We start from the raw sequence: 21,561 nt of genomic DNA on the forward strand, positions 1-21,561 counted from the left end.
GTTATAAAATTCATGAACTATATTGAGCCATTGAGCCACTTCATTTAAAGTATTTGGCCTCCCCCCGTAAAGATTTTTAAAAATCAGAGAACAAAAACAATTTCTTTTGCTGAAAATTTAAATTTTCATTGAAAAACATGTACAATTGATTGAAAACTATTTAAAACACTTTAAATAACGTGTATTATTGTGTTTAAATTGAGCATGAGCATGAGCATGAGAGACCACCCATGGTTGTCCTTCTCCGTTGCTGAACAGGACGATAATATCCCATCAGCACAACCGGTCACACGCTTCAACGATCAAATGATGTTTTCCTTATCAACAGCATCGTGTATTATTGTGTTTTAATTAAACATCAAATCCCCACGAAAATAGCATGGGAAAAAAACAAAAGTGCTCGGATCGGGCTAAAAAAATTTCTGGGGGTTCCCTGGTCGAAAAATTTAGACCCGTAATTTTCGTCGATTTTCACAAAAAAAACAGTTTTTTTTTCAATCATAGCTCCCCGCCATTTAAACCGGTTTTAATTTTCTTATACGCAAATGAAAGGTGATAAGTTGGCCTTTCAAAGAAAAATAGTAAAAAGTTTAAAAAATCAAGCCTAACATATGAAAACGTCGCATGAAACTTTGAAATGCCGTTTTGACGCTGTCTGGACCAAAGAGCCTATATCTGGAAATATTTTTATTGGATTCGTCGGACATTTATACGTAACATACTAAAATACGGGAGGAGTTCACTGACAGGATTCCGAGAAAATAAATAAACTTTTGGTACCCAAACAAGTATAGTATAGTAGGCGTAGGTCACCTTTTGTTTTTTTATGCTGTTTTCGTGAGGAATTGCTGCAAATATAGTACTTTTAGGCACTTTAAAAATCAAAAATAGAAAAAAAAAAAAAACTAAAATTTTCCTATGACCCATGAAGAGTATCGAGTCCGCATTTACAAAGCGGATTCAGTGGCATTGCTTAACTTAATGTAAACATGTTAACATTCCAATGGTCGCCTTCCCAAAGGTGTCGTGATAAGGTCCTGCTTGTGATGATACACAACCTCCCTTCACTAGGCTATCGAATCCAGAAGGGAACAGATCACCAGCTGTGTTGGTCCGAGCCGGGATTTGAACCCCGATCTATCGCTAACGAGGCGGAAGCGTTACCATAATGCTACGTGGCACGGTCAAATAAAAAAAAGATGCCACATAATATTTATATGAATTTATTGATATTTTGAAAAAAAAAAAAAAAAAAAAACAGAATACGACTTTCGACGTGGTTTACATTAAAAAACATATTTTTGGTAGCCCCCCGAGCAGGGTCAATATCACGGGAATACCATATTTTGGTATTTCTTTGCTTTATAATAAATACCAAAAAGTGCCAATGGTTGCCCAAATAGATGGTAATAGATCAGGGGTGCCCAAAGTATGGCCCGCGGGCCAAACGTGGCCCGCGAGGTGATTTTTTGTGGCCCGCGGACCCATTTTGAATGATCATGAGAAATGGCCCGCTGACCACTTGTAAAGTGATTTTATACTTTTTCAAAATTAAGGTTTATTTTAAAAATTTTTATGCTAATCTTTTTTAGTTTTTTATTAATAAAAAATATCTTATGATTTATCAATATTTTGATCCTCACCTTAGGATTATAATAATATTATTAAGGAAATAATTTGTTCCAAATATTTTTTAATTAAAACAATTTCACACGTTTAAATGTGAGTGAAACCAGTAAATATCGTCAAAACTTTTATCAAACATTTTTAAAAATATCAAAACAACGTATTTTTTTTTTTTGAATTAAATATACTTTATTGAATCTTTCTTATAATAATTACATTTGGTTTACATAATAAGTGGTCAGCTGTGGCTCTTCAGCTTTAGTTTGCTCTTCGTGATTTAAACACTGTTCATTTTCTTAACTTTAAAAGTATATGATTTATCATTTTTGTAACACTAGGTACAATAAGGAAAAAAAAAAATTTAAGAAAACATAACCTAACCTAAAACTAACTTAATCTTACCATAAACTAAACCAATCCTTGAATCAAGGGGTATTCAGATATAGCACATTTTTCCCTGAATTTCAAACATTTTTCTTGAATCTTCTGATCCAACATTTTTACTTCTGCTAATTCATGAACCTCACTTGATCTTGTCCAGCCAGGAACATTCAAAACCATTTTGAGTACCTTGTTTTGGACACGCTGGAGCTTCAATTTATGAGTTCTAGCGCAACACTCCCAAACAGGTACTGCATACTCAATAACGGGGTAAATTATTTGTTTGTAAACTGCTAGCTTATTTTTCAAAGATAACTTTGATTTTCTGTTAATTAAAGGATACAAACACCTGATGAGAATGCTGCACTTGTTCAATATTTTATCTACATGCTGTCGAAACAATAGTTTCGAGTCAAGTATGAGACCTAAATATACAACTTCCTTTGACCAGGGTATTGAAACATCATTCATTTTAATCAAAACATCATCCTTTGGGACAAATCGGGCCGATTTGGAAAGTGGAAAAATGATGGTTTGAGTTTTGGCTGCATTTATGCGAATTTTCCAGTCGCCAAAGTATTCGGAAAGAACGTCAAGACCCTTCTGAAGACGGCCAACTAAATATCTGGTTATTTTACCCTTATAAATAACGGCAGTGTCATCAGCAAAAAGTGACAACACACCATTACCAGGAAGAGTAGGCAAATCAGATGTAAAAATATTGTACAGAAGTGGGCCAAGAATACTTCCTTGGGGAACCCCAGCATCAATGTTGAATAATCCAGAAGCAATCCCATTCAGAAAAACCCTGAACGATCTCTCCGAAAGATAGTGCTGGATAATTTTGATAAGATACATTGGAAAACCGTATAAATACAGTTTATGTATCAAACCATCATGCCAAACATTGTCAAAAGCCTTCTCAACATCCAACAAAGCCATAGCAGTTGATTTAGATTCAAGCTTGTTCTGCTTGATGTTACTCTCGTAAGCTGATGAGCAGTATTATGTCCCTTTCGGAAGCCAAACTGCTCATTCAAAATTATATTATTATCGTTGGTAAAATCCAAAAGCCTTGAATAGATGACCTTCTCAAAGAGTTTGGACAGACTACTCAAAAGACTAATGGGACGATAACTTGTTGGCGATGTTGGATCTTTTGAGGCTTCAAAATTGGTATGACTTTGCCCAGCTTCCAATTGGTGGGGAAGTAACCAAGTTGCAAACATTTATTGAAAATATTGGCTAGATGTTGAAAGAACTGATCACTCTGTTTTTTCAACACTAGATTAAAATGTTATCAAAGCCAGGAGCTTTCATATTTTTCATTTGTTTAACTGCAACTTTGACTTCCTCACCAGAAACATGGGAATCTGCAGGAAATTCAAAGGTAGAGTCATTGATTGTTGAAATACTATTGGCAACTGATGTTTCTTTACGGCTGGTCATGGAAGCGCCAAGATTATGTGAACTAACAAAATGAAGCCCAAGTGCATTTGCCTTTTCCTCGGATGTAATCAAAGGAGAATCCTCAACAATAAGAGGAGGAATAGGCTTTGGTTTGTTTTTAAGAACTTTTGAAAGTTTCCAAAATGGTTTTGAATAATTCCCAAGCTGGCTTACATGTTTTGAAAATTCTTGATTTCTGATATTGTCAAGTCGGTCTTGTATGATTTTGTTCAAATTGTTAACTGAAATCTTTTGTCATAGTCCCCAGTCCGTTGATATTGTCTCCTATAAACATTCCTAAGTCTAATCAAGTGTTTAGTATCTACGTCAATATCAGTTACCTTAAAATTAACAGGAACCTCCCGAACGTTGGCAGCCTCTGCTTGGTTGATAGCCTGCTGGATCACCTCCAGCGAACGATCAATATCAGCAGAAGTTTCCGGGTGTTGATCATAGTCGATGTTGCTGTCTACCACTTGCTGAAACTGCTGCCAGTCAACGTTGTGGTAATCTTTCCGGGTTGGTTGCCGCTGCGGAGTAACGGAAGCTCCAACCTCCACAACCACCGGATAGTGATCAGAACTCAACTCTTCAAACACCTCAGGATGAGCCACGTTCTCAGCCATATTGGTAATGAAGAAGTCGATGATTGAGTGATTCCCAGACCGAGCCACCCTCGTTGGACGATCCGGACTCACAACGTTGTAGTATCCGTTTTGCAGATCGTTGTGCAGAATCACTCCGTTCCGATTCCTCCTGCTGTTGCCCCAAACTTCATGCTTCGCGTTGAGGTCACCAGCGATGATGTACTTTGCGCTCCGCCGTGTCAGCTTCTGGATATCGCTCTTCAGTTTTGCTGCTGAACCATCTCTGGAATTCACCTGACGTGGGCAGTATGCAGCAATGAAGAGTACTGGGCCAACCGAAGTGGGAATTTCCACCCCAACGGCCTCGATGATGTCCAGCTTGAAGTGTGGCAGCCGGCGTGGCTTGAGATCACGATGAACAGCGACAAGCACACCTCCTCCTCCAGAGGTGGTCCTGTCGAGCTGCGTCGCGATCTTGTAGTTTTGCAGATAAACTTTTTCACCGGGCTTCAGATGAGTTTCCGTGATGGCAGCTACGTCGATCTCCTTCTCGCGAAGAAAATCCACCAGCTCTAAGTTCTTCCTCCTAATGGAGCAAGCGTTCCAATTCAGCAGCTTGAGGGACCTACGATCCATACTGGATGACGAACGAGGTCAGCACTTCAATCTGCTGGGTCTTGGTTTTGCATCCACGCAGTGCAGCGGACATCTGTTTGAAAATATTGAGGAGTTCGGTTGAGGTGTAAAGATCATTACCATTTTCCTCAACTGCTGGTTCTTGGGTTGGTCTTGGCTCCTGGCTGAAGCCCGGTGGTGGCGGTCTCGGCTCCTGGCTGGAACCCGGCCGTGGATGATTCATCTCAGCTCTCTTCCTGGGATCCAACGGCAACGGTGCCAAGTTCGGGACCTGGCGTCGCGGTTGAAGAGGTGGAAAATTTTGCTCCACCAGGGCTGGAGGAGTTCTACGACGCTGAGGCTGATTCTTCGTCGATGCTTGCTGCCGAATTTTCACGAACTCAGCTCTCTTGGGGCACTTTCGGTCGGTTGACGAGTGCTCACCGTTGCAGTTGAGGCACTTCACCAGCGAATCTTGGATGCACTGGGATGTGATGTGCGCATCAGTACCACATTTGGCGCAACGACGCTTCAGGTGGCAGTTCTTACCTCCGTGCCCGAAACCCAGGCAGTTGAAGCATTGTGTGACGTCACGATGCACTGGTCGGTATCGCTCCCACGACACGATAATGTTGAAAACCGCTCGGATTGCCTTCAGCTCAGGAAGCGTCGTCGATCCCTTAGCCAAATGCAGCAGGTAGAGCTGGTCACGGTACTTGATGTCTTTGTTGCGTCGGCTCATTTTGTGCACGGCCAACACATCCAGTTTCAAAACTTTTAGCTCGGCAGCTAATTCCTCCACTGGCATGTCGTACAGACCTCTGACGACGATTTTGTACGGCTTATCCATGGCGACATCATGGGTAAAGTACTCCGCCTCGTTTTCGGTCAAGTAATCCTTGACCAGTTGATAGTGCTGCCTGGATTGCACCAGCACCTTAAATCCGTCCTGACACAGACGAATGTTGCCTTGGACTTTCCCAGACTTGATGAGTTCAACCAGCCCCGCACGAAAGTCGATCGTTGCTGCTGATTGCCTCACATAAAAGGAGGCAGTTTCTCCTTTCGCTGTTTCACTTCATTCTCCTTTGCTTCCGCTACCTGGTCCTCGTCAGGCAGTCCAGCGAACTTGTTGTTCTTCAAAAGCTGCTCCTCGTGCGATGAAGAGTTCTCCTCCTCCTCATCCATCGGTACAGTACCGTCGCTCTTTTTCGTCTTTTTGCTGTTCGATGTCACTTCCAAAAGCACCTTCCTTTTGGAAATTCCCGGTTTTTGGCCATCAGTTGAGGCCTCAACCTTCCTTTTGGAAATTCCCACTTTTTTGCCTGCTTGAGCCGCAGGTAGGGCAATATTGCCGGCGTTTTGCTCCGGGACGCGACGAGTCATGTTGATTCAGACAACCTTCACCAACGAATGCTCGGATAACAATGATCAAAACAACGTTCAAGTTTGTCTTAGGTAGAATTCTATAATAGTTGCAAAAATAAAAGTTTTCTTTATTAATTTGCAAGTCATATTGACCCTTTTATAAACTGACCCTCAAACTTACATTGTACTTCCTTAGGGATTCGAACTCATTACAGTTAGATATCGAATCTGATTGACTATCAACTGATTCAGGCAGACAAAATGTGGAAATCTGAAAATCAAGTTTGCAGCTAATATTTAACAAAGCTTTCGTCGATCAACCCACTCCTCCACCATTGTAAAAAATTGGCTCGAAAGCCAGGAGCAAAACTATATTTTCAAAAAACTTAAAAAAATGAAATTTAGGTGCATGTAGCTGAAATTAATTAAATAAGCATTCCTTTCCTTTTAAAATCATTTGAGCATGTTTGGGTTTATTAAAAATAATTTGAATTTTAGTAAATTTTCGATGAAATAAATAAATGTTGTTTCGCTTTTTTTTTTATTGAAAATAATGATTGCAGGTTAACTATACGGAAGCGTTAATCATTTTCTAAATGTTTTTTTTTTTTTCATTGGAATGTTGAAATTCTGGATCTCAACGATTTTTCATTAGCCACACTAAACTTATAGATGAGTTGTTCAACATGTAATGTCACCACCATAAAAACAAAACTTAATTTTTTTTTGAAAACACAAGTACATTCAGCTAAAAACTTTTTTTTTTCAAATACCAGAAACAACAAAATCAACAATACCGATAGAAACCAGTTATTTTGTGGTTTCTATTATTTCGAATACACATTTTTTTTTAATAACAGAAATGTAATCTTTTACATTTAAATAACGTAATTAATTTTTTTAACAACCTTTTTTGTATATTTCTGGAGTTTTTTTGGGTGTACCAGTCTAAAACTATGGGAAAAATTTGATCAACTTTAACGAGATCATTAATTTTGCAAAAAAATCGACCTGCCGGCATTTTGTGACGGATCGACTAAGGTCCCCTTGGAACGAGCAGTCATACAGGATCGCTTTCAGTGTTGAAAATCCGACGACTATAATTAAATTGACGATTAATCGCTGCCTACACCTAACAAATAAGACCCCTGAAAAAGTCCGTATTACGCTCCATACTCCATACAAATTTTGAAAATTTGTATGGAAATTTAGTAACGGAGAGGGGGGGGGGGGACGAATGAAGGGGATCTTAACCCCCATTTTTTGGGTTACGTAATAAAAGAACGCTCCCTTACCACAAGAAAAGGTAGAATGTTAAACAAATATTTTTTTCATTGAAATTGGAAATATTTTTCAGGTTGACGCCGACCTTCCCCTTTAAAATTGGGCGGAAAAATCAAGAGTAAAATTTTGCTTAAAAAATAACAAAATTGCAATGGATATTAAAGTATAATTACCTGAGCACAATTTTAAAACGAGAGTTTAAAGGCCTTCTGCTTTGAAAATGAGCAAAAACCGTTCTAAAAAATCTTCACTATTAGTAAAATTTTGATTTTTTTAGATCCATAAAAATATATTGAAAGAAGCCTGAGCCATTTGTAAAACAGATAATTTTGCTGGATTTATTTGAAAATCGCACAAATTTAGCGGAACATATATGGCTGACAATTGGCAAAGAAAAGTCGATCTCCGCCAAATTAGCATAGCATAGCATTGGTGTCTACCCACGGACGAACGGACATGACACGGGGTTTCAAAAAGTGAAGCAGGTTTTCTTCTACTTCTTCTTGGCGAAAATCTGCGCAAGCGAGATCGCTTATGTCAAAATCTTCGTGCCACGTGGTTTAAAACGTAAACAAAGCCAGCTGATGATACAGACTCATGGGCACTTTTGAAATGGTCGTATGAATTTATATTTAAAATACAATTTTTATAAAATTTTCGGCAGTTTTAGGGTCCATGATAAATTACATAGAATCATAAAGACAAACTTAATGCCAAAAAAGGTTTCTTGCACCATACTAATGCTAAATGTTTTAATTAATTATTGCATAAGACATTTTGAGAAATCATGCTTATTCGTGCGATGCTACTTCGACAATTTGAATGTAGATGGCGCAAGTGATAGTTTGCTTCAAAAATTTGAAGAAAATTTGTTCCTGGTGTCATGTCCGTTCGTCCGTGGTCTACCCATAGCTGCTACTTCGTTATTGACCAGGACCCCCAAACATTGCTCCGTGGACCACAGATGAAAAGTAGGAACCAATCATCACCCCTTCGCAATTTCCAAAGGTCCCTATCGTGCTGATCAATACCGACGCCGGTCACGACCAGTGGTAAGACACGGGGAAGTGGATGGGAATGTTAGTCCGATACTTGAGTGATAGGACCGCTAAATCGGCTGCGTCTCCGACAAAGTATCACATGAGTTTTGAGGGGTTAGTAAGATGGGTATGAGGTCAGGATTCACTGTGGTAGGTGATGCGACCATAAGCAATTTGTTTATCGGTTGAAATTTTAAAAATCTTAGGCGGCCGGCTGCGGAAAGATAGCTATCTAGAGATTTAAGTATAGTATTAATTCGACCGCGATTCTCCAGAAATTCTTCGTCGGCGTGCCTTCTGATCAACGGTGATGTAGGAAGGGCTTCATTCATTAAAAATATTTTATATCATAAGCCTTAAAACATATTCGTCGACGTGCCTTCCGATCCTCGATGATATGGAAAGGACTTATCCAGCAATACGACTTGCTTGTCTAAAAAAACAAACATCGGATCCTTTCTATCGAAAACTATATAAAGAGAACAAAATAAAAACTCATCGGCCAACGAACGCGCGAACTAAACAAAAATGAAAAAAGAAGAAGAAGAAAACCAATCACCCCACGTACACAAATAGCGACACAAAAGAGACGGAAAATAACACGAAAAACAGGACTGCGCGTCCCCACAAGCACCACACTACTCCTTGTCCTCCCGAAAGGAAGATTGTACGAAAACTCATTTCCCACAGCGCAGGTACCAGCAGCATCCATAAAGAAGAGTCGATTTCCGCCAAATTTTAACAAAAGTAATCCACCCGAAAATCAGTTCAACAATACAATCTGGTGTAAAAACATGACTTGCACCGGCACCAGTAAACCACAGAGCGGCCCCAGTAAAACGTTCTGCGGGGAATTTCCTATTGTCATCGATCCTTTCGAATGGACAAGGTAATAAGACACATTTTTTTACGGACTCAAAGAACTTTATTGTATTCTATCACAAACGCAGTATTATTAATCTTATAGTCTCTAAAGTTAACCGTGTTAAAACCCTCTAAAATAAATTTAGCACCTATTATTTCGCGAACCTTGTCTCACTCCACCACAAACTCTCTACCCCGGAATATAGATCGGATTCTGATCGTACTGCTCGTTGGTAAACACGGTCGTATCAATGGTGGAAATCCTACAGCGCGGCAGCCGCCTCCTCAACTCGTTGAACGTTAGCTGACTCGTCGAATCACTCACAATGTAAAAGAAACAGTTGTCAATGTTCAGCTTGTACAAGTTGGGCAATTTGTTCGAGAGGTGTTCCAGCAGAGAGATTTCCTGAAACAGTGTCTCGTTAGTGAGTTTTCATTAGGATTGACTTTGGCATCCTTACCGTAACAACCGTCCACAGCTTTAACTTTTGCAGCGTCAGCAGAGTTGGACAGTTGGTGAAGAGTTGGTTCGAGACCGACATGTCGCTGATGGTGAGTGATTCCAGGTGTTTGAGTTGGTCCAAGAATTGGAAGCAAGTCGGCGACAGTTCGTAGTCAAAGTTGAGCAGCTTGAGAGTTTTGAGGTTGGTGAACGTTTTGGTTATTTGCTGCACGAACTGGGCGTGGTTCTTCTGGGAACTGCTGTAGGATAGGGTGGTCAGGTGGGAGAGATTTACACAGGGAAGGGTGGAGTAGTGTTTGTACGGCATTAGGAGCTCGCGCAGGTTTGGGAGGTCGAGGGTGACTGGTTCACCAACGGTGGAGCATCCGACGAGGTTGAGATATTGCAGTTTCTTAAAGTTGGAGATGAACTCCAGGATGGTGGAGTCGAGGATGATGTAGTTTACGGTTAGGTGAGTGAGGGATTCTGCGTAGACGAAGACTTTCAGGTAGGTGTGGCGTAGCATGTTGCACTTGTCGACGATTTCCAGGATTTTGAGGGTTTTGATGGTTTCGGTGAATTGTTTGATTTCGTTCCAGTTGCTTACAGCGGACGGGGTCACCATGTACGGTAGATATTTGTCGTTGGCAATAGACAGATGAAGTCTCTCCAGCTTCTCAAAGTTACAAAAGAACAGTTTAGCTACCAGATCTTTGCTTTGGAAGTTGACTGTTAGATCTTTCAGTTGATGACTGATCGCATTGAGTAGGGTTATATCGCTCGGGTACCTTATAACTAGATTCAACGTGGTAAGCTTTGGTGTAATCAATCGACAGTTGGTGTTCTGGTAGAACGTTAGCTTCAGCTTTTGCACATTGTCGTTTTTAATCTCCAATCCATTGGTGAACGTTTTAAATCCTTCGTTCGCTAGAATGCTCAAACTTTTCAGCTGATGCAAATTTGGCAAGCTCATTATCACAGAACTAAACAGCTGTTCATGGTCCGATCTCAGAAACAGATCAACGCATTCCGCCACAGCATCACCACTGGGGAAAGCCTCCGCCACCGTCATCAACAGTTCATCCGTGTCGAGCATTGCACTCGAGTGAAACTCAATGTTACGCTGTGTATTCAACAGACCCACCTCGACACCCGAAAAGAACTGCACCTTCGAGTAGTTGTACAGAACCAGCTTGCCCTGGCGCAGATATCGGTCCGAGTTGATGATCCCGTTCCATCGTCTACAAACCAACGAAACTCGCTTTCTATCGCTCCAAACCAGGAAGTCAAACACTCGACAGAGCACCTTCAAAAAAAAAAAGTCCACTTCCTCATTCGCTTATCAGCTCCAAATTTAAACTCAGTCCAAACTTACCTCATTTGGGAAGCTGTTGATGTCCATGACTCCTCCCTACCCGTTCAAACGCTCAGCCCAGACTGAGCCAGGTTGGCGCTCGTGTGCTCAAAATATACTAAACAAAATGCGACGATTGTAGTAAACACGGTCGTTGTCGCTGACCAGTGATAACATATTTCGATGATTACTCTCGCGTTTTTGTGTTTACAAACAATCGGAAGATGGGCCAGACAGACAGTGTGTGGGCAGACTCTGCGGCGTAAATAGAGAAGCGTGCATGGAATGGGTGGGAGAGAGAGTAGAAACACAGCTGATGTTGCCGGCTAACTGTAATAACGCTCGCAGAAAGTACCACTGTGTAACGGGCCTTAACGTTAAGGTCAGGCTTGCTCAAGAGATGGCTCTGCTGTACGGTTATACCAGGTTTTCTGGTTGTTCAAGCGTTTCGTTTGGAGTGGTGGTTACATCAACTTGTGCACATCTTAATGAACTATTTTAAAAGTATTTAAACTAGAATTCCACTTAAAATGCAAAAAAAAACAAAAATTAATGTTTGTTCATTTTTAGTTTAATTCGAAAGAATTCAGAGCGAGTTTTTCACCAATGTGTAACAGGTCGTATCGAGGTGCTCCGATTTGTATGAAACTTTCAGCGTTTGTTTGTCTATACATGAGATGAACTCATGCCAAATATAAGCCCTCTACGACAAAGGGAAGTTGGGTAAAACGGGCTTCGAAGTTGGAGGTCCAAAAACTGTAAAAAATCTTAAAATTGCTCGCATTTCCGTAAAACTTCATCAATTCCAACTTTCGTAGATGCATTTGAAAGGTCTTTCGAAGCACTTCAAAATGGGCCATAGACATCCAGGATCGGTTTGACTTTTTCTCATAGCTTTTGCAAATTACTGTTAAAAATAGATTTTTTTAAACCCTTAATATCTTTTTGCAACAGCCTCCAACACCCATACTTCCATAGGTCAAAAGATAGGTAATTATATGGACTATAAGCCTACGGTATTAACTTTTTGGCCAATCGCAGTTTTTCTCATAGTTTTTCGATTTTTCTACAACAAACATTTTACAACGTTAGTTTTTGCCCTGTAGGCCTCCATAGCGGCACTTTTTGTTCTCAATTTTGTCATATTCTGAATCCTTGGGAAATTTCACGTTAGTTAGAAGTATTGGAGTGGTAAATTTGATTTAAAAAATGATTAAATTTACCCTGCGATCAATGTGTCAAATGCTGTATCAAGTAGGCGAAAACCTGTTTCACCCCTAATCCAACAAATTTTTAAAAAATATTTTAATTAATTCTAAATGGCAATTTTTCCAATCAAATTTACAACTCCAATACTTCTAACTAACGTGAAATTTTCCGAGGATTCCAAATATGACAAAATTGAGACCAAAAAATGCCCCTATGGAGACCTACAGGGCAAAAACTAACGTTGTAAAATGTTTGTTGTAGAAAAATCGAAAAACTATGAGAAAAACTGCGATTGGCCAAAAAGTTAATACCGTAGGCTTATAGTCCATATAATTACCTATCTTTTGACCTATGGAAGTATGGGTGTTGGAGGCTGTTGCAAAAAGATATTAGGGGTTTAAAAAAATCAATTTTTAACAGTAATTTGCAAAAGCTATGAGAAAAAGTCAAACCGATCCTGGATGTCTATGGCCCATTTTGAAGTGCTTCGAAAGACCTTTCAAATGCATCTACGAAAGTTGGAATTGATGAAGTTTTACGGAAATGCGAGCAATTTTAAGATTTTTTAGGTTTTTTGGACCTCCAACTTCGAAGCCCGTTTTACCCAACTTCCCTTTGTCGTAGAGGGCTCATATTTGTCATGAGTTCATCTCATGTATAAACAAACAAACACTGAAAGTTTCATACAAATCGGAGCACCTCGATACGACCTCTAGAACAAACCGAGCGGAATTCACAAATACTGTCTCTTCAACAATTATTCTGAGCTTCAAGAGACGTGTAGTTGTTTGAATAGTTGTTAGTTGAATTCAGAGCAAGTTTTTTTTAATATGATTTCTAGAAGCACATCGCAGTATTTTTCGAGATTTTAGGGCATCATTTTTATGTTTAAGATAGGGAGCGCCCAATGCGTATAAAATTATTCAGAATACAGCGCAAATGTTGACAATCAAATCGATTTATCAAGCCAATCCTATAGCAACAGGACTCGGTTGGCAGTTCGACGGACTAAAGGTGATAGTTATGAAGCTAAAATGTTGGATATGCTTTTTATTATTATATTCATCAATTTTACATCTAATTTTAGTTATTTGAAACATATTTCAACGCAGAAAAGTATAACGAATAATTTACTTCTTTTTTTCGAACTGGTGCACAAAAGCAGTAGGAGAACGAAAAATCTAGAAGGTTGATTTTCCAAATGCGAAAAAATCAATAGTTCTGTTACAAATTGAAATAGTCAGAACTAATGAAATACGAGCTGATTGATTCTAATGCGGTCAAATAACTAGTTATAACACATTTTTAGTAGGTATATTCGTGGAATCGGTCGCAACCAATCAAACTCATATTTGGGATTTAGGCTCAGTAAACCTAGGGGATCATGTCCTGAAATGCCCGCAAAATTGACCCGTTTTGTTACATCCTACTGGCCACCAACACCACCATGCGCATCCAGTGATGCCAGGAAACTTTCTTTAGAAATACCACCTTTCGTGAGTATTCGCTTAAAATTTCGTCACAAAAGATCCACAGAAAAAAATATGTATATTTACACAGCACGTAATTACTGTTTCTTATGAGCAATTCTCTACGAAATCGGTCTTTTTTCTTCAATTTTAATTTTTGTATTTTTTAATCCGGCTGAAACTTTTTTGGTGCCTTCGGTATGCCCAAAGAAGCCATTTTGCATCATTAGTTTGTCCATATAATTTTCCATACAAATTCGGCAGCTGTCCATACAAAAATGATGTATGAAAATTCAAAAATCTGTATCTTTTGAAGGAATTTTTGATCGATTTGGTGTCTTCGGCAAAGTTGTAGGTATGGATACGGACTACACTGGAAAAAATAATACACGGTAAAAAAATTTGGTGATTTTTTATTTAACTTTTATCACTAAAACTTGATTTACAAAAAACACTATTTTTAATTTTTTTATTTTTTGATATGTTTTAGAAGACATAAAATGCCAACTTTTCAGAAATTTCCAGGTTGTGCAAAAATCACTGACCGAGTTATGAATTTTTAGTCAATACTGATTTTTCAAAAATCGAAATTTTGGTCGTAAAATTTTTCAACTTCATTTTTCGATGTAAAATCAAATTTGCAATCAAAAAGTACTTTACTAAAATTTTGATAAAGTGCACCGTTTTCAAGTTATAGCCATATTTAAGTGACTTTTTTGAAAATAGTCGCAGTTTTTCATTTTTTTAAATTAGTGCACATGTTTGCCCAGTTTTGAAAAAAATATTTTTGAAAAGCTGAGAAAATTCTCTATATTTTGCTTATTTGGACTTTGTTGATACGACCTTTAGTTGCTGAGATATTGCAATGCAAAGGTTTAAAAACAGGAAAATTGATGTTTTCTAAGTTTCACCCAAACAACCCACCATTTTCTATCGTCAATATCTCAGCAACTAATGGTCCGATTTTCAATGTTAATATATGAAACAATTGTGAAATTTTCCGATCTTTTCGAAAAATATTTTTGGAATTTTCAAATCAAGACAAACATTTTAAAAGGGCGTAATATTGAATGTTTGGCCTTTGTGAAATGTTAGTCTTGATTTGAAAATTCCAAAAATATTTTTTTCGAAGAGATCGGAAAATTTCACAAATGTTTCATATATTAACATTGAAAATCGGACCATTAGTTGCTGAGATATTGACGATAGAAAATGGTGGGTTGTTTGGGTGAAACTTACACAGAAAAAAATATTTCTGTAAATTTACATTATTTATCATGTACCAAAAGGTATCATGATAAATGATGTATATTTCCATTAGATCCATTGGAAATTTACATTAGATTCATTGGAAATTTACATTAGTTTTGAAAATTTACATTTGTTTTGGAATTTACATTAGTTTTGGAATTTACATTATTTCAAATCAACTAATTCTGATTGGCCAATGGGAATGAGAAGCTCGACTTTGATTGCAGTAGGAAAAGGGTGTGGCCTATGTTCTATTTTAAAATTATTGAAGCGGGCAGCAAAAGGAAATTCTGATTCTAAAAAGTTGTTTCACAGGTAGGGGACGCTTTCTCGTCGACGGCCAAGTGGAATAACGCTGAACTGGAATCGAACAGACGACGGGTAGGATGCTCGGTGTTACTGCTGCTACCCGCTGCCGACTGAGCCATCTTCGCATTTTATAATCGATCGGCTAAAGCATCAACTTGTTCAGGTCGAGGCACAGGCAGTGAGCCAGCGAAGTATGAGAGCGATAGAAAGAGAACCAAACATAACTATATTTAGATCGGGTAGTTTTGAAGTCAACGTTTGGCAGAAATACATTGGATATATGATTTACATTAAATAGGAATTTACAGGAAGCCGAACGCGGGTAGAAATTCATCAGATTTGAGTTTCCATGCTCAACGTTTCCATTAGATTCATGATTTACATTAGATTTAGATTTACATCGGAGTAATTTCCATTACTTTTTGCTCATTACATCATATTTCAACATTACATTGAGTGAGTTTACATAAGAAACAGCAATTACGTGCTGTGTAAATTTACATATTTTTTTCTGTGTAGAAAACATCAATTTTCCTGTTTTTAAACCTTTGCATTGCAATATCTCAGCAACTAAAGGTCGTATCAACAAAGTCCAAATAAGCAAAATATAGAGAATTTTCTCAGCTTTTCAAAAATATTTTTTTCAAAACTGGGCAAACATGTGCACTAATTTAAAAAAATGAAAAACTGCGACTATTTTCAAAAAAGTCACTTAAATATGGCTATAACTTGAAAACGGTGCACTTTATCAAAATTTCAGTAAAGTACTTTTTGACGCGACCCAGCCACGTAGCCCAGTGGTAACGCTTCCGCCTCGTAAGCGGTAGATCGGGGTTCAAATCCCGGCTCGGACCAACACAACTGGTGATCTTTTCCCTTCTGGAATCGATTGCTTAGTAAAGGGAAGGTAGTGTATCGTCACAAACTGGACCTTATCACGACACCTTAGGGAGGCGACCTATGGAATGTTAACATTAACCTTAACATGTTAACATTAAGTTGAAAATGAAACTGCCACTGAATCCGCTTTGTAAATGCCGGCCCCGATACTCTTCAAGGGTGTTCCCCTCAGGAACTGGGAAAGATTTACTTTTTTTACTTACTTTTTGATTGCAAATTTGATTTTACATCGAAAAATGAAGTTGAAAAATTTTTACGACCAAAATTTCGATTTTTTGAAAAAATCAGTATTGATTAAAAAATTCATAACTCGGTCAGTGATTTTTTGCACAACCTGGAAATTTCTGAAAAGTTGGCATTTTATGCCTTCTAAAACATATCAAAAATAAAAAAATAAAATAGTGTTTTTTTGTAAATCAAGTTTTAGTGATAAAAGTTAAATAAAAAATCACCATTTTTTTACCGTGTATTATTTTTTCCAGTGTAGTCCGTATCCATACCTACAACTTTGCCGAAGACACCAAATCGATCAAAAATTCCTTCAAAAGATACAGATTTTTGAATTTTCATACATCATTTTTGTATGGACAGCTGCCGAATTTGTATGGAAAATTATATGGACAAACTAATGATGCAAAATGGCTTCTTTGGGCATACCGAAGGCACCAAAAAAGTTTCAGTCGGATTAAAAAATACAAAAAAAATCGAATGACCGAAATCCTAGAGAACTGCTCTTATGTAAACTCATTCAATGTAATGTTGAAATATAATGTAAAGAGTAAAAAGTCATGGAAATTACTCTAATGTAAATCTAAATCTAATGTAAATCATGAATCTAATGGAAACGTTGAGCATGGAAACACAAATCTGATGAATTTCTACCCGTGTTCGGCTTCCTGTAAATTTCTATTCAATGTAAATCATATATCCAATGTATTTCTGCCAAACGTTGACTTCAAAACTACCCGAACTAAAAATAGTAATATTTGGTTCTCTTTCTATCGCTCTCATACTTCGCTGGCCCACTGCCTGAGCCTCGCCCTGAACAAGTTGATGCTTTAGCCGCTCGTTTATAAAATGCAAAGATGGCTCAGTCGGCAGCGGGTAGCAGCAGTAAAACCGAACATTCTACCCGTCGTCCGTTCGATTCCAGTCCAGCGTTATTCCACTTGGCCGTCGACGAGAAAGCGTCCCCTACCTGTGAAACAATTTTTTAAAATCATAATTTCCTTTTGCTGCCCGCTTCACTCATTTTAAAATAGAACATAGGCCACACCCTTTTCCTACTGCAATCCAAGTCGAGCTTCTCATTCCCATTGGCTAATCAGAATTAGTTGATTTGAACTAGTGTAAATTCCAAAAGTAATGTAAATTCGAAAACTTATGTAAATTTTCGAAACTAATGTAAATTTCTAATGAATCTAATGTAAATTTCCAATGAACCTAATGTAAATATACATCATTTATCATGATACCTTTTGGTACATGATAAATAATGTAAATTTACAGAAATTTTTTTTTCTGTGTCGCTGGAAGAAAAAGAACTCAGCTGAAAATAGAAAAATGGGCGGGGCCCAGAGCATTCTCGTAAGATTAGAATACAATTGGGAAACATTTTTTTGAAATGCTTGTAAAAGGAATAGGATAACTTCTCGTAAAAGGGTAATTCTCCGCCAACTCACACAGCAGTTGCCCCAACCCCTCTTCGATTTGCGTGAAACTTTGTCCTAAGGGGTAACTTTTGTCCCTGATCACGAATCCGAGGTCCGTTTTTTGATATCTCGTGACGGAGGGGCGGTACGACCCCTTCCATTTTTGAACATGCGAAAAAAGAGGTGTTTTTCAATAATTTGCAGCCTGAAACGGTGATGAGATAGAAATTTCTATCTCATCACCGTTTCAGGCTGCAAATTATTGAAAAACACCTCTTTTTTCGCATGTTCAAAAATGGGAGGGGTCGTACCGCCCCTCCGTCACGAGATATCAAAAAACAGACCTCGGATTCGTGATCAGGGACAAAAGTTACCCCTTAGGACAAAGTTTCACGTAAATCGAAGAGGGGTCGGGGCAACTTTTCCCGATTTCGTGTGAGTTGGTAGAGAATTACCCAAAAGTAAAATTAAACAGAAATGTTCACAAAAAGTTTCTCTACTGGTTGGTGTAGTTGGTTTTAGTAAATTTCAGGGATTACTGTTTATTGTTTATTCGTCAAGCTTATGTAGACTACTTACAATTTTCTTACATACTAGATATTATTTCTATTGTATAGATTTTTTCGTAGTTCCGGTTTAGACATGTCGAAATGTATGTACTGTGAATTTTCATTATAAAAGCGCATCATTTGATTTAATGGCGAATTTTTTAAATAATTTGTCGTGTATGCAGTTATTCTAAAAAGTGGTGAATGTCTAAGAGTACGGCTTGGTTCATGAATACTATTGCGTATTTCTGACAATAATGCTGCTGACTGTATGCGTTGAGAAATAATGTCGTTGATGAAAGAGAGCATGGCAAATTTACGACGTTCTTGTAATGATTGTATGTTTATGAGCATGCAGCGTGCTTCATACGATGGGAGAGGAAATGCAGTCCAGTTAAGTTTACGTAGTGCGTACAGTAAGAATTGTTTTTGGACAGATTCAATACGTGCTTGGTGTACGGCATAGTATGGATTCCAGACGATACTACAGTATTCCAAGAGTGGCCTGACATACGTTATATAGAGTAATTTAATAGTATACGGGTCCTGGAAGTTGAATGCAAAGCGCTTTATAAAGCCTAATGTACTTTTGCCTTGTTTATTATTGTGTTATAGTGTTCTACAAAGTTAGTTGTGAGTCTAGGATGACACCTAGATCACGTACTACTTTGCATTTTTCTACTGGTTGGTTTCCTAATAATACTGTTATGTTTGGTGTTTCATGTTTTCTGCTGAAGGCAATGGAATTACATTTCTTTACATTCAATTGGAGTAGGCTTTTACTACACCATGTGTAGAAAAGATTAATTTCGTTTTGGAATACATGACTGTCGTTGGCATTTCCTATTTCCATATACAATTTCATGTCGTCTGCATATACAAGTACGTTAATTTTTTAAGAATGAAGGAAATGTCGTTTACATACAAGATGAAAAGAAGAGGTCCTAGATGGGATCCTTGCGGAACCCCAGAGGTGACGTGAATTGATTCCGATAGTACATTTTGGAAGCGAACAATTTGTTCGCGCTTAGTCAAATATGACTTAAGCCATTCCAAAAGATTCGGTTGAATTCCAATTTTCTGCAGTTTGAAGATTAATAATGGTATGTCGATTCTGTCAAATGCCTTACTAAAGTCTGTGTAAATTGCTTCTACGAAATTGCGATTATGCATTGCATTCAGTGTAAAATTTACAAATTCTAAAAGGTTGGTGCTAGTAGAGCGGCCTTTAAAAAGCCGTTCTGTTTACATGTGATGCGGTTTTTACTTGCTGAAAGATTTTTCATTTATAATAGATTCGAAAAGTTTTGGAATGCAAGACAAAAGGGCAATTCCGCGATAATTACGTATGTCTGATTTTGGGCCTGATTTGAAAATAGGCACCAAAAAAGACTTTTTCCATGTTTGTGGGAATTTTCCAGTATTTATTGACATGTTGAAGAGATAATGCAGTGGAAATGTCAATTCTTCTGCAAGGTTCTTTAGGAATGCAGGTGCTATTCCGTCGGGTCCTGGTCCTTTTGATGAGTCTAAGTCCTTCAATGCCTGGCGTACTTCCGTTTCTGACAAAGAATTGACTGAGACGTCATTTGGAAATTCTGGTATATATGAAAAATAGTCGCGGTCGCGGTCTTCTTCGGAAAATGAGGTGTATACTTCTTTGAAAAATTTTGAAAAAAGATTGCAAATTTCTTTTGAGTTACTGCCTACATTTTCGTCCAGTTGCATTTGCGATGGGAAGTTACTACTTTTGGATTTGGATTTTACGTAATTAAAGAAATTTTTCGGGCATGATTTGACTTCAGATTCGACTTTACTATTATATTCTTCGTTGGCAGAATTGAGTGCCGAAAAAATTGGTCGGAAATATTCAGATAATTCAGAAGATTTGTGTCATTTGTATTGTTTCTGTATAGTTTGTAGGCTTTTGTTTTCTATTTTTAAATTTCTTAGTTGTGGAGTGAACCACACTGGGTATTTATTGCCTGTGTTATTACGTCGTCTTCTTCTAGTAGGTACGGTTTCAGATGTTATAGTGTTAATTTCCGTATAGAATTTTCCTACTAATTCGTCGACATTTCCTTCATTATTAAATAAATTTTGCCAGTCAATTGCAAGTAGTTTACGTTTGGCTTCTACAAAGTTTGTTTTATTGTATTCCAGGACTTCTTCATATTCCCAGTCAATGGGCAAAGTGTTTTTATGGACATAAATAGAATATTCAATTGCTGTATGGAAGACTTCATTCTTCCAAAGGGGGGTTACAGATTCTTGTACATGAAAGTCTTCAATACAGTTAGTGAATAAAAGGTCTAAAAATGAATTTCTTTGGTTTTTTACATGATTGATTTGGAAAAGTCCATAATTTGCAATATTGTCAAAGAGAAAATGCAATGTTTCATTTTCCCCAATGACTGGGAGAAGAATTGCTTCATTTTCTTGGTCAGATATAAATTCGACTTTGCTTTGATTAAAGTCGCCATAAATGTGAAGTTTTACTTCCGGTTCCATTTTTGATGTTATGATTTCTACTGTTTTAAAGAATAGTTCATACGACTGTTTATTTGCATGGTCCGGCGGAAAGTATACTGATGCAAAAATGTGTACTTGGCCTGCAATAGTGGCTTTGGCCCAGACTTGTTCAAATTGAAAATGTTTTTCAGTTACAATTTCTTTTGGATTAAGTCTGGCATTTATGGCTAAGAGGACGCCGCCTCCTGACTCCGGATTATCCAGCATCATTCAGACATGACCGCTTATTAGACTAAGGATTGATATATTTCCCCTAGTTTTAAATTAAAGTTTAGCAATGTATAAAGCAATTTATAATATAATTTATAATATTCTATAGAAGACAATAATGTTAAATTGCTTTAAAATCTAGTTTTTGTAAACATTGAGTTTTTCCCTGTAAACAAATGTTTCTTACCTTCCTGGTGAAGCACTCGTGCAAGTATTAAAATTTAGCATGAATCCAATGTTTGTGGGCCAACGTAAAGCTTTTCCAAGTATTTGAGAAAAATTTACCCATTCACTATTTTTAAAACAGGTGAAAAGCTCTGGGCGTTAGAGAGTTAAAACGGCTGTAACTCAGAAACGGTCACTTATCAATAAATCTCAAAAGTTCTTTTCGATTACGAATTTGATTTTAAAACACAAAGCATCCAAATGACGATCATCATGACAAGCTCAGTCAAATATCAGGCGATATCC

General features: G+C 37.8%; 1 protein-coding gene across 1 annotated transcript; it reads right to left on the reverse strand.

Moving 5' to 3' along the window:
* Nucleotides 1–9,252: 9,252 nt before the first annotated feature.
* On the reverse strand, nucleotides 9,253–11,277 carry LOC6033387. The gene is made up of 3 exons (XM_038256884.1): nucleotides 11,032–11,277; nucleotides 9,676–10,962; nucleotides 9,253–9,620 (listed from the first exon to the last, which is right to left on the reverse strand). Exons 1-3 carry the CDS (start codon nucleotides 11,056–11,058, stop codon nucleotides 9,405–9,407), a joined length of 1,530 nt encoding a protein of 509 aa, XP_038112812.1. The 5' UTR covers nucleotides 11,059–11,277; the 3' UTR covers nucleotides 9,253–9,404.
* Between the last annotated feature and the right edge of the window lie 10,284 nt (nucleotides 11,278–21,561).

The sequence above is a fragment of the Culex quinquefasciatus genome, chromosome 2, assembly GCF_015732765.1.
Source record: "Culex quinquefasciatus strain JHB chromosome 2, VPISU_Cqui_1.0_pri_paternal, whole genome shotgun sequence".
NCBI classification, from domain to species: domain Eukaryota; kingdom Metazoa; phylum Arthropoda; class Insecta; order Diptera; family Culicidae; genus Culex; species Culex quinquefasciatus.